The sequence below is a fragment of the Lycium barbarum genome, chromosome 8 (assembly GCF_019175385.1).
Source record: "Lycium barbarum isolate Lr01 chromosome 8, ASM1917538v2, whole genome shotgun sequence".
Lineage (NCBI taxonomy): Eukaryota > Viridiplantae > Streptophyta > Magnoliopsida > Solanales > Solanaceae > Lycium > Lycium barbarum.
In genome coordinates, this window is record NC_083344.1 from 5,245,523 (window position 1) to 5,260,049 (window position 14,527).

General features: G+C 33.1%; 1 protein-coding gene across 1 annotated transcript; it reads right to left on the reverse strand.

The window, feature by feature from the left end:
• Nucleotides 1-4,916: 4,916 nt before the first annotated feature.
• Nucleotides 4,917-14,432, reverse strand: LOC132605790 (LRR repeats and ubiquitin-like domain-containing protein At2g30105). Its single transcript, XM_060319030.1, has 10 exons — nt 14,090-14,432; nt 10,902-10,996; nt 9,393-9,554; nt 8,014-8,124; nt 7,818-7,918; nt 6,645-6,782; nt 6,375-6,423; nt 6,133-6,198; nt 5,432-5,551; nt 4,917-5,359 (listed from the first exon to the last, which is right to left on the reverse strand). The coding sequence occupies exons 1-10, from the start codon at nt 14,259-14,261 to the stop codon at nt 5,249-5,251; spliced, it is 1,125 nt and encodes a 374-aa protein (XP_060175013.1). The 5' UTR covers nt 14,262-14,432; the 3' UTR covers nt 4,917-5,248.
• Between the last annotated feature and the right edge of the window lie 95 nt (nt 14,433-14,527).

Below are 14,527 nucleotides of genomic sequence, written 5' to 3' on the forward strand. Positions count from 1 at the left end.
AAAAGCAACTAAAAAACAATATTAACTTGAAAAGTCAAATGTTTTTTGTAAAGTTATATTTTTTTTTTACTTGTTTTTTCAATTGTTAATATTGGATTTGATAATAAATTGTCATATTTTCCTTAAGAAAAAATTATATATACAATATGCATAATTGTTTACCTCATGAGCTTCAAATGAATGTTGAAAAGCCGTCTTGACCAAATCCTTGAAAGCTTTAACCTCATTGCTAAGCTGTTGAAACCATCAAAAAAAGCTCATGAAAATATATATATATATAGGAAGGAAGAATACAAATACTTGTACGACCTACGTTAAAATTAAACACTTTTAATATTCATAACCATTTTCAAATCTGTGGTAACATATTTTTAAGCCTTTTTATAATATTGTCAATTTACCTTGTCAAACTCACTCCTTAAAACAAACCCCCTTGAACAGTTAATGTCTTTTTTTGAATGTAGAATGGAGCTCCCCTGATGATGGTTGTCGTTATACGGACTGCGTGTGCTCGACTCAGCCTGAAACAACTTAGCAAATGACTCCTGCACGAACTTCTTCAACAAAAATAGTTCTTTGCCAAACTGGATACACCAAGATAAAAAATGTTGCATACGAATATAATTTGATGACTCACAACAATAAATTGTGCGAGAAAAAAAAATTTAAAGAAAACCTACATCTTCAATTTTACTTTTCATTTCCTTTTCCTAGAAACTCTCCTTTACCTTACGGGACATTTTTTCTGTAGACTCTTTCTGATCTTTTTCTCATGTGGAGTTTTGAGATTTTTGGCATTGACATGACAGTGACTTGAATCATTATCAGTGGGCTTAAAAAATCTCAATTCATCAAGTGCAACAGAAATATTTGTAAACACTTGATAAATAGATAAAAGAATAACTAAATAAAATTTAGTTAGGTAATTCTGTGTATACAACGTGCATAGTTGATTTTTTCAACATTATACTGCATAAATAAATAATATAAAGTACAAGTTTTTCTTATCTTTCCTTGTCAGCAGATTTGCTAAATAATGACTGGCCTAAAATTCGGTGGTAGGACTCTTCTTAATCACTTCTCAATTCAATATCGGTGGAACTCTGTTGGCAACACAGATTACAATATCTGGATTGACGTTGGAACAACACCCGTATATCTAGATCTGCAAAGTCAGGGGTAACCCACCAAACCTATGAAAGATTTTGACACGATACAATTTGTCCCTAACACATTTCATCAAATTTTTTAAAACAATTTTTTTCCTATGGAAAAGCTTATATTCTTCACTCTCAACTAAGTGAAAGTATTGATCGCTTATGAAAATCCTTTTGGTGATGACAGCTAATACGAATGTGTACATAAATTAGAGAATGATAATCTTTACAGCATCTTCATATGAAAGCCACCTTTTCTTGGAAAAACATTCCACAAGGTCATTTTTATCTACTTTGACTTTGCCCGGAAAATATGTCTGCTTTAGCCTGTCTGAATCCTCAGAAAAATCATCATCCTCTCCGTCACATTGCAAACCGGTTGTTATGGAAAATTCTTTTAATCCAAAACAGAATCTATTTCCATGTATTTTGACATAAAACAAGTCCTCCCGATCGTGAACTAGTTCCCTTCTCATTAAGTAAGTTATCAATTGATTCTGGATGTGAACTTCTAGCATATGAAGGAAGTACCTAAAAATTGTTTGACTAAACAAGTAAATCTGATCAACGTTAAATGTTGATTTTAACGAATTCACAACCTCTACATTTACATGGGAGCTAAACCGACAACTTGAGAATTTTTTATTCTTTGGTACACAATAACCTCACTCCTGCATTTTGAAATTCAAATTCAGCTTCAACAGAGATTGTTATCATGTTATGTACCCATTCATATGTATCGAAACCATAATGTGTATACAATATATCTAAGCAAAGCCAACTAAAATCAATCAAAAAATAATTCCCCATTATACAAACCAGCATCTGTATACAATAGATGTATACAAAACACAAATGCAACAAAACCCAGCATGTATATACATTATGTCTGTATAACCAAAAGGTGTATACAAAAAATGTGTGCAAAATACATATGCAATAAAAAACAACAACCAAACACATGTATACATTAGGTGGCTATAACAAATTGAATAAACCAGAAGGTGCTATACATATATATACACACACACAAAAAAACAAAAAATGTAGCTGCAATAAAAATAACAAACCAAACATATGTATACATAAGGTGTATACAACTCAAAATTGCACGTTTAGTAAATAAAAGGCTAATTACATGAATAAATACCTCCAATTCGCGAATTGCTAGTTCATCTCCGCTTTTTTGTTTAGCCTTTCTCTTCACAAGTTTCAAACCTCACTGCCACCCACGTCGCTATCTCGAAACTCTCTTTTTCTAATTAACAGGGTCTTTTGCAATTTGTTTGCCTTTTTCTTGAACTTGGAAAATGCCAATCTTATTTTTACTTTTATTCTCATACTGATTATTTTGCATGTGTAGATTTCGAAGATTTGGGTGGAGGATTTTTTAAATCAGAATCAGTAGCTTGATTCTTGACCAATTTCTTCAAAGAACTTTTCTTCCCCATCTATTTTGTAGTACAAATGGCTCAAAAACCTTAGAAATTTTAGATCTATGATTGTTGTAGTGTGAATTTATTATGAGAGATTCACCATTGTACTTTTTTTTTTTTTTTTTAAATTTAAATCCATCTAGCAGATTGCTAGTGGTTTTTATTCCAAAAACAAAGTATGTACACAGACAGGAAAAAAGAAAAAAAAAAGCAACAAACTAATAAAGAAAAATCTAAGCTAATCTAGTAAAACTGTAAACAGGATCAAAGTGCTGCAAACTGAATGCTCATGCTGCAAGATCTCTTGTTTTGGAATGATAACACTATCAGACACCTCAAAGCTCTCACCAGGTGCTATGCTATCAGACCCCATGATCATTCAAACAAGAGCAAGGCTGCATATGCAAGCTGCTACTGTCCAAGAATCCTGTGTAATCATGTTGAATCCTGCGTAACATACCTGTTATAACCTGCTAGAAGAATGAGCAGTAACACGGCTAATACCACTATCTAGCTAGGCCAGTTTTAGAAGATAACAGTCATATTACAAGCTGGCGTTGAGTAGTGAACCTGAATTAGAGTCAAAATAATCCTTCTTCAATCTGGTTCCCTTTCCTTGTATGTTTTGAATCTGAAATTAGGCATCATAGATTTATCCATATTCAACAATCTCTTCCCTGCAGATGTGAGAAGTTGTTAACTTCTAATGTACCTGCACAATAAAACACACTGTCAGCTAAAAAATCTGCCACATTATTCCCCTCCCTCAGGACATGGACAAACTGGACTTGTCCTCTCTTTCTCCACTCTGTAATCTTTTGCACCTCCATACTAACTTTCCAAGGAGGTTCCCAGTCACCTTGAATGATGTTCAACATAGCTAGAGAATCAGTTTCCATAATCACAGGTAACACATGATTATTAACACAATATTGCAGACCATCATGAATAGCAATTACTTGTGCACATATATTGTACTAGAGTTCTAATGGACTGATTTTAGGAGAAGATATTGTAGAGAGTTCAACTTCCGTGAGAGAGAATTACCGTATAAGAAATAAATATTAGACAGTGAAATTGGAAAGAGAATGAGAAAGGAGCTATTTTTACTCCAGAAATTTTGTGAACGTGGATACTAATAGCCTGTTTGGCCAAACTTATTTTTTTCCGAAAAGTATTTATTTTTTCAGTAAGTGCTTATTAAAAAAAAAGTGAGGTGTTTGGTTAAGCTTTTGGAGAAAATAAGTGCTTCTGGGAAGTAGCAGAAGTAGTTTTTCATAAGCGAAAAATAATAGTTTTGCCCAATAGTATCTTTTCGAAAAGTACTTTTGAGAAAAATAAAAATTTGGCCAAACATTAATTGCTGCTCAAAAGTGTTTTTTAAATTAATTAGTCAAACACAAACTATTTTCGCCAAAAGTATTTTTTTGTAAAGTACTTTTAAAATAAGCTGATTTTTAAAATTTGGCCAAACATGCTTTAAATCTTTTAACCTAAAACGTGTACATTGGCTATTTTATGCGAGTTTCTTAAAACTTGGCTAAAATATGCCAATTATGTGTCTAAGATACCACACAATGCCAAAACTCGGGTCGAAACGTCAGATCCCTTTATTGTAATTGTAAGCCTCATCTATATACTTTGACTGGGCAAGTAAGTTTTAGCAGGTCTCAGAATATTTAGTGCTATACAGAAAAAAATTTAGTTTGTATGATCGTATGAGAAAAAGTTGCACTGCTAAAAGTAAGTTCGAAATTTACAGAAACTTTTATCATCATTATATTGGGATATGCGCCAAATATTTTCGCTCTCTGTTGGTAGAAATACAGTACTTTTGGTACTCCCTCCGGATAAAAAAAAAAAAAATCCGCTTAGTCTTTTTTTTAAAAATAAAAAAAATATTCACTTATTAAATCAAGAAATAATTAACTTTAACTTTCCAGCTTTGCTCCTATTAAATATTATGTGATCAAATTCCTATGCCTATTTAATTAAGGATAGTTTAATCAATTTACATATTTTTTTCTTGAAGTAAGTAGTTTCTTAAGGGGTGTGCCAGTGAGCTCTTTTTTGGCCTGAAGGGAGTATTATGAACTGTACTCATCTCACTAATCACTAGCCATTAATGATTTATAATGCAATATTCATTGGACATCAAGTTTGAGAAAGAAATTAAGATTTTTAAAATTTGAGGTCAAAAACTTACCATGGACATTTTGTGGCTCTAAAACCATATCATTACAGGTAGAATGAAAATTTCAAGTTAAATATTTCAAAATATAGTACTGCATATTTCTTTTTTGGGACAGACAAAAAGAAAGCGTGCCACAAAAATGCTACGGGGCCTTCGTTTTGAACTTTACTAACAGAGCTTGAGATTATATGTCTTTCTCGAGATTCATTAATCACAGAGCATCAGGACCTCCTACTAATGTTTTTATATCTGAGTAAAGATTTTCAGAACAATGGTAAATCTGTAGGGAGTGTACACAGATATTTTCTTGATCTAAATTTCTATAGAACCTTGAAATTCCTTGTAGCATCTTAACAGGTATTGTAGGATTCTTTTGTAAGGATTGCTAGGAATCACTATGCAAATGCATATGTCATGGATTCATGGTCTGTATAAACCGAGCAGTTTGTGTCTCTTGCCTATCAGCTTTTATCAGCTCCTTCATCAAATTTGGCAGAGCTACTCACTCTGAAGTCCAGTTGCTTCTGATGCTTTGACCGTCTTCTCTCATCGAAATTCTCCCATCCTTCAAGCTGTGAACGTTAGAAAATAGTGAGAGGCGAATGGAAATAGGACATATTACTAGTTAGTGAATAATTGAGTACCTCACGGATAACATCCATAGTTATTTCAGTGCCATGGAGATCTAATATTGAGAGTTCGCTGCACAGCTTAAAAATGCTGCTAGGAAGGGATTTGATCCCGTTGTTTTTAAGATAAAGTGCCTGCACCAGTAATTGGAACATGAAGCACGCAAATAATTGGGGCAAAAGCATACTGGTTCAAAAAATTGTTAACTAGAGAAACTTGTGTAACAGCTTTTTCTCCCTTTTGATAACTGAGAGGTCCCTAGGAGTTGGTTGGCACACAGTTCGAAACTAAGTGATAATGCCCCTATAATGTGCGGTAAGAACTTACTTGCGCCGAGTGCTACACCAAATTAATGAATGTAAGACGTGTCTTTCATACACATTTTCCACTTCACCGTGATTAAGTTTTACCTATCACGTGCTTTGCTTTTAGCAAAGCAAATGGTGTTGGTCAAGCAGATGATGGCAGTAGATCGCCCAGTTTGGTCTAACAACCAGTACTACAGCATATCTAGCTAACTTAGTCAGATGTTTGCAAGTTCTATTCTATACAGCGTTTATAAAAAGAACAAGTTATTTTCTACATTACATAAAATAAATTGTAAACTGAAGTGGTATCTTTGAAGCATGACTTCAAAAGAAACACACTATAATTAAGCGAAGAATGTGAGAAGAAAGACAAACAGAAATGCAAAAGCAAATAAATGCGGACAAACCTTTAAGTTCTTTAGTTTGCTAATTGTTTCTGGCAGCTCTACCAAAAGATTAGATGAAAGATCAACCTACACCATAATGAATCAGGTTATATGTATATAGGTAAATATTATTACCGTAATAACATCATAGGAAACAATAAATGCTGGAACTTGTTTCAGCCTATAATTTGGATTTCATGATTCCAGTTAATGAAAGAGAAGAAGACAAGCGAATAAAGGAAAATAACCCTTTTTTTTTTTACCTCAATAAGAGAAGCACAACCCCCTATACTTTCCGGAATAGAGTGTATCCTGCAATTAAAAGATTAAGTTACAAACCTAAACCTAGGTTCCTATTTCTTCAACGAGAAATAAAAGATAAAAAAACTCAACAGACTCCAAAACATGCACGTCCTCGAGAAAGGTTTATCATTGGGCGAGAGAACGAAGACTTGTAACAATAACTTAACACTAAATATCATGATAACCGTACATTGAGATATCTTTTTGTTTGTTTCAGTACTTCAAATTACCTATTGTTGTTAACTTTCAGAACCTCAAGGCCGGTCAGCAGACCTATCTCAGATGGGAGACCTGTTAAGTCGTTATGTGAAATATGAAGTTGTCTAAGACTGGTCAAAGCGCCGACCTCAGGAGGCAGTGTTGCTATACTGCATACCAAGAAGAAGGTTAGTTGATACAGTCGTATAAGAAACCTTTATACGAAATAAAGGCACATGATAAATGGTTGAGGTTGATAAACAGAGTAAGCCGTATCAGAAAATAAACACGAAACAATATCTGAATGTCACTGAACAAAAGAAAATTAGTACCATGATTTTTGTGAATGAAGGATAGACAGCTTATATTCAGTTCCCAAGCATGTTTTTGAGAGGGTCAGTCAATAAATAATGATCACCACTAAGAATCTCTCTTTTCCACTTCCAATTAAACATCTCACATGAACTGCTAATAAGCAAAAAGTGATGCATATTACACGTTGGCGTGGTTTTTATACTTTAGCAAAGGGGGTGTCTTATAACCAATTCGGCACTTAAAAGTAAGAACTGAATACCTTAAGAGCCGATTAAAAGCTTTATAATATTTTCGTGAGAACAATTCAAGTTACATAGAAATTGATAATTGCCAATCACTGGTTCAAACTAACTATAAAGTGATATGTAAAAGCCAACCTATTCAAACATTTGACAGACCATGACAGTTGACAATTTTTTAAACATGCTTTCATAAGTATTTGACTATTCTGCAAGTAACTTGTTATAAATAAATACTCATAAAAATGCAAGGAAAACCATTATATTAGACAGAAAACTGTGAGCGAATTTTACAACTTAGTTTCAAGCTGAATGTCGAAGGAAAACTTGGAATGGTTAATATTCCAATTATGCGACTTAACATTCGAATACTCCAAATTCAACAACTTATATTACTCATTGACATAACTTAAGTTTTCATATTTTAATTTTATCAAAACAATCCCGCATATGAGAACTATGACATTGCAATTACTGTCCCTCACAATCAAATCTACATACATGTTTGGTGTAGCCATCATTTAATGGTACAGAAAAGAATACAAGTTAACTTTAATTACATAGAGACAATGCAACATATTGGCGAATCTCATTCAGCTTGGAGAGTAGTATGCTAATGATAGGAATATATGAGGAATAAGTGGGACTTACTGGTTTTGGTTCAGTGAAATAACCATAAGACTCTTTAGAAAAGCTAGCTCTTCCCAGCTTAAGGAATTATCCAATATTTCATTCCCATTGAGCATCAATTTCTTGGAAGCAGAAACAATACCAAAATAAATTTCTGCCTCAAACAAGTGAATAAATTGCAATTTCAAAGATAAGTAAAGGAGTCAGCTCTATTGACCTGAAGAGAACATAAACTATTAATCGCCGCTGGAAGATGCTGTATTGAGTTGTGGCTGAGATCAAGGACTCTAGCAGAAGGTCCACAGGTCAACACTTCATCTGGTAGGGCCTATCAAGTTCCAATAAGTGATTAGAGCAATATCTTCAAGAAGAAAAAGCAAAAAATCGGCTGGCAACGTAGTTTAAGGACATACGTATGCTATTACGATTTATTTAATAACTCTTGGGTTATAGAAGGAATCAAACTTGGTTTTACTACTTGGTTAAGAGAAATTTATCCTTTGACCGTAATATATTCTCATTCTTGATACAGAATATCTACATGCATAAGTGATACATAAAGGGAATTATCTGAGTAGTGTAGGCCATTTCTCTCTCGGACTAACCCAATATTTATTCAATAAGTTTGAACTGCAGAGTAGTATTGTTTTCTTTTTTTCTTTTCTCTACATGACTTGCATCTTTTTGGGACTTCAATTTAGTTTAGTGTCTCGCTACTGATAAAATTTTGGGTGGTCATTTTGGTTTTGGTGTTGCAACAAATAAGTTCCAAGATGAAATATTTAGAGATACCCACTAGAAAGATTAAAATACCAGAAAACGCAACATTTTTGTCATCCGCTATTAGGAAGGTCATGCTTTTAATCCTCCTAGTTCCCAACACATGAACTATATTCTAGGAAGGTCATGCTTTTAACCCTCTAAATTCCCGACAAATGAACTATATTCAACCCATCTATCAGCCAAAGTTTTTAATTGGAATAAAGTATGTCATGGAGGGATTTTGCTTTATTCCAAATGTATTGGATCTTTATGACAATATTCGTCCCATCTCTTTTGCTCTTCTATTCATTGGGGAGGGAAATAGAATTTTGTTTTTTATTTAGACTGCACAGCTAGTGGTATCTTTCTAAAGATACTGGGAATATCTACTCCAATGGCCATGTTCTATTTGGAGTAATACTGCAAAATTAGCCTTCATACAGATGGATGAGTTGTTAACGGCTCCATTACTGAAAACAGGTATTATAGCCAAAATGAAGAAAAACCGAAGGTTCAAATCCCGCTGTCCAATTTTTATAATTTTATGGATTCTTTTCTTTAGTGGTTTTGCTCATATTGGTATCCGAAAGAGAAGGGAACAGCTGGCTATCTCACCTACTCAAGCCAGAAATAAATTAGATAAATGAATTGGAAGTAAAGAAGAAAAAGAGAAAACAATTTTATATTAGGTCAACTCCAATATGTGTAAGATTGGATCGAAGTGAGTTCTGGTTTAACCATTGTATCTCTTGTCCCATCACAATTAAGATCAGCCATGGTAAAAAAAAGTTCGAAATCATTGGACAAAGCAAAGCCAGTTACTTCTCATCTTACCTTCAGATTGCATCCTGATAATGCAACGACCCCAGTAGCCTTCCACCGTTCAACTTGGCTCTTCAGAACAGGAATTTGAGGACCGTCCCTTTTAGGTCTCATAGCTTCAGGCATCCTCCTCACTGTGGACAATGTGGAAGCTTCCTTTCTTATTGGTCCATCCTATCAAATATACACAAAAAGGTAAATAACTCAAGACATCAGATTCAAAAGCTTTAAAATTTTAATCAATTCACTTTCTAATATAGAAAACAGAATTTCAGGATCTAGTGGAATTTCTGGTTTTTTATTTTATAAAAAATCCAAAGACACAAGTACTGGTCAATCGATTACACCTCAATCCCAACTAGTTGTAGTAGTCTCCTATATCTCAAATTCTCAATATACATTACTCCACGTATACCCATTTCGTTCTAGTAATCAATATGTTGTCCTTTAAGACAAAGAAAGGCTTTCTAATACTAGAGGTTTTCTATATTTTCTAATGATATACAATTCTGTAACAAAGTGTACCAACACAGCTAAGCCCCAATACCAAATAGTTGGTAGGAGTTAAATGGTCACTCAACTAGGTGAATTTATCTAGCAAAGTCATTTTCTCTGTTTTATGACAACAAAATCACTCAACTATTACTTGGTTTCTTAGAAGGTCATACTTACCAGATTATGATACAAAGTACACCGGAGATCCCTTTTTGTTTTAAAAATACACATTTTATATATATGTATAAACGATAATCAGCTAAGCAAAACTAAGTTACCATTTGATTTTTCCCATGTTTTCTTGTTCTTATTTCTTGATTCGGAGAGCCTTATTGTTCATTCAACAGGTAGTTCCAGCTAAACCAACTACCAAATGGTTCAGTGAAATTAAAAATGGATAATCGAAAGGGTCTTTTCCTCCAAATAGTTTCGACATTGTGAACAAACCCACCAAAAGAAAGTAGCTTTTCACTTTTCGTAAAAATAAAATTGTATTTGTTGCCACAAGTGAAATGTATTTCTAAAGCTATGAATTTAGAATACAAGTTAGCACTTCCTACATTCAGAATTAGGAAATGTAGAAGCAACCAAGAATATTGAGGTGAACTTTGTACCATAATCTGGTAGGTCTGACCTTTTAAGAAACAGAGTAATAGTTGAGTGATTTTATTGTCATAAAACAAAGAAAATAACATTGCTAGATAAATTCACTAAGTTGAGCGACTATTTGGGGAATTAACTCAGTTGGTAGCCACAAAAGAGCTTCTAGCAAAATGGAGGTAAGGACGGAAAGTGAACTGCAAAGAAAAATCAGAATATTACAGCCAAATACCATTCGGCCATCTAGTTTACTATATGTACACAGTGTACTGGTAGTGTATATACTAAATATAAATATACTATACATACCTATACACTACCTATACAGCCGAACTGTATAGGCAGTGTATACTTCGGCCATGTTTGGTAAATTAGATGGACGAAGTGTACATTTAGGTAAGTTTCCCAATAAAAATGAAGAATTACCCCTTGGTGTAAGCCCTGGGAAGCCATAAGCATGATCTTAGCTCCATTTTTAACTTCCAAGGACTTCAATGTCATTTCATCCATCAATACTTTCCCTATTCATGAAAAACACAAAAATTATGTCGACTATCAAATTCAAATAATACTTAATCAAAAATTATTTACACTATCATTATATAAAAATTCAATCCTTTTATATGCGATAAAATAATTATTATCATACTTTTAGCCAAACAGGTAAAACTCTCATCCTGTCAACAGTTACCTGTCTCACAAATGACTTTACAGAATTGATAATAACAAAATGAAGATACATATGAAATTTATGTTCCTAATATAATATTTGGTTAAAGTAGAAAGAAAATATTTGAAATTAAATTCGAATTAAAGTCATGTTTGAAAATGAATTTCAAACTATTATTTTACTTGAAATACTGCTCGAATAATTTTTTTCACTTAATGGTTAAAAACACACGCCAAGTATCACTTTTTCGTGAGTTTCCTACCTGATAGTGAACTATCATGTGTTTGCGTTTCCGACCTGAACTATCACCAATTATTTATCAAAACACACCTCGACTAGTATCTGATGGTACGTGGTGTACATTCTCTCTCTATCTCTTTTTTTTTTTTTTTTTTTTTGTGTGTGTGTGTGTTTAAAAATGGTGCCAAATGGCACTCCACCCGGATAATTAAAGGAGTTAATTGAAAAAAAAAAATTAAAAAAAAAATTAAGAGATAATAGTCAAAAACACTATCACTTTTTTGCGAGTTTCTAGCTTGATATTTCAGTGTGTTTTGATAAATAGTTGGTGATAGTTCAGGTAGAAAACTCAAACACTAGATAATTCAGTGTGTTTTGATAAATAGTTGGTAATAGTTCAGGCAGGAAATGCAAATTCTTGATATTTCAGTGTGTTTTGATAAATAGTTGGTGATAGTTCAGGTAGGAAACGCAAAACACTCGATAATTCAGTGTGTTTTGATAAATAATTGCTGATAGTCCAGGTAGAAAACTCAAACACTAGATAATTCAGTGTGTTTTGATAAATAGTTGGTGATAGTTTAGGTAGGAAATGCAAATACTTGATATTTCAGTGTGTTTTGATAAATAGTTGGTGACAGTTCAGGTAGGAAACGCAAAACACTCGATAATTCAGTGTGTTTTGATAAATAGTTGGTGATAGTTCAGGTAGGAAATGCAAATACTTGATATTTCAGTGTGTTTTGATAAATAGTTGGTGACAGTTCAGGTAGGAAACGCAAAACACTCGATAATTCAGTGTGTTTTGATAAATAATTGGTGATAGTCCAGGTAAAAAACTCAAACACTGGATAATTCAGTGTGTTTTGATAAATAGTTAGTGATAGTTCAGGTAGGAAATGCAAATACGTGATATTTCAGTGTGTTTTGATAAATAGTTGGTGATAGTTCAGGTAGGAAACGCAAAACACTCAATAATTCAGTGTGTTTTGATAAATAATTGGTGATAGTCCAAGTAGAAAACTCAGACACTAGATAATTCAGCGTGTTTTGATAAATAGTTGGTGATAGTTCAGGTAGGAAATGCAAATACTTGATATTTCAATGTGTTTTTGATAAATAGTTGGTGACAGTTCAGGTAGGAAACGCAAAACACTCAATAATTCAGTGTGTTTTGATAAATAATTGGTGATAGTCCGGTAGAAAACTCAAACACTAGATAATTCAGTGTGTTTTGATAAATAGTTGGTGATAGTTCAGGTAGGAAATGCAAATACTTGATATTTCAGTGTGTTTTGATAAATAGTTGGTGATAGTTCAGATAGGAAACGCAAAGCACTCGATAATTCAGTGTGTTTTGATAAATAATTGGTGATAGTCCAGGTAGAAAACTCAAACACTAGATAATTCAGTGTGTTTTGATAAATAGTTGGTAATAGTTCAGGCAGGAAATGCAAATTCTTGATATTTCAGTGTGTTTTGATAAATAGTTGGTGATAGTTCAGGTAGGAAACGCAAAACACTCGATAATTCAGTGTGTTTTGATAAATAATTGCTGATAGTCCAGGTAGAAAACTCAAACACTAGATAATTCAGTGTGTTTTGATAAATAGTTGGTGATAGTTTAGGTAGGAAATGCAAATACTTGATATTTCAGTGTGTTTTGATAAATAGTTGGTGACAGTTCAGGTAGGAAACGCAAAACACTCGATAATTCAGTGTGTTTTGATAAATAATTAGTGATAGTCCAGGTAGAAAACTCAAACCCTAGATAATTCAGTGTGTTTTGATAAATAGTTGGTGATAGTTCAGGTAGGAAATGCAAATACTTGATATTTCAGTGTGTTTTGATAAATAGTTAGTGACAGTTCAGGTTGGAAACGCAAAACACTCGATAATTCAGTGTGTTTAGATAAATAATTGTTGATAGTTCAGGTAGAAAACTCAAACACTAGATAATTCAGTGTGTTTTGATAAATAGTTGGTGATAGTTCAGGTAGGAAACGCAAAACACTCGATAATTTAGTGTGTTTTGATAAATAATTGCTGATAGTCCAGGTAGGAAATGCAAATACTTGATATTTCAGTGTGTTTTGATAAATAGTTAGTGACAGTTCAGGTTGGAAACGCAAAACACTCGATAATTCAGTGTGTTTAGATAAATAATTGTTGATAGTTCAGGTAGAAAACTCAAACACTAGATAATTCAGTGTGTTTTGATAAATAGTTGGTGATAGTTCAGGTAGGAAACGCAAAACACTCGATAATTTAGTGTGTTTTGATAAATAATTGCTGATAGTCCAGGTAGAAAACTCAAACACTAGATAATTCAGTGTGTTTTGATAAATAGTTGGTGATAGTTCAGGTAGGAAATGCAAATACTTGATATTTTAGTGTGTTTTGATAAATAGTTGGTGATTGTTCAGGTAGGAAACTCAAATACTTGATAATTCAGTGTGTTTTGATAAATAGTCTGTGATAGGAAACACAAACACCTTGATATTGATAAATAGTCAGTGATAGTTCAGTTAGAAAATGTAAGGTAGGAAACTCACAAAAAGCGATACTTGCTGTGTATTTTTGACTACTAAAATAATAAAATTAAGTATTTACGATAATTATGTCCAAACAATTATTTTCAGCCAAACGTGTTTAAAAAATAAAGGTGATAGATAGGGTTAGAATTGAAAGAAGTAAGTATTACCTTTGAAAATGAGTTTTTGGCCACGAGTGAGCACATTTGTGAGTGGTTGAATCAGTGATTTGAGCTCTTTGACGGTAGACTCTGAGGAGATTTCTACTGGTATTGATCGGCCACTGAACTTAACGTTGACTGTAATTCTGTTATCGGCATCGCTTTTTCCCTCTTTCTCCATTTTTACTCCGATCTCTCAATTCACAACGGGTAGATTGACCTTTTTAATGAATTCAAACGAAGATGATTTCTCTTTGACGAAATTATCCTCGATTCTTGACGAGAAACAAAAAGAAGTTAATTTTTTGCATTTGATATATGCATCAAATTGGAGAAAAGGACATTAATGGTCCCTCAGTAGGTTCAAAATAGTCCCATTTTAGTTTGACACAAGTTAATAAAAATGGTCTCGCTACAAGGGTTGGTTAAAAATAGTCCCTTAAGTAT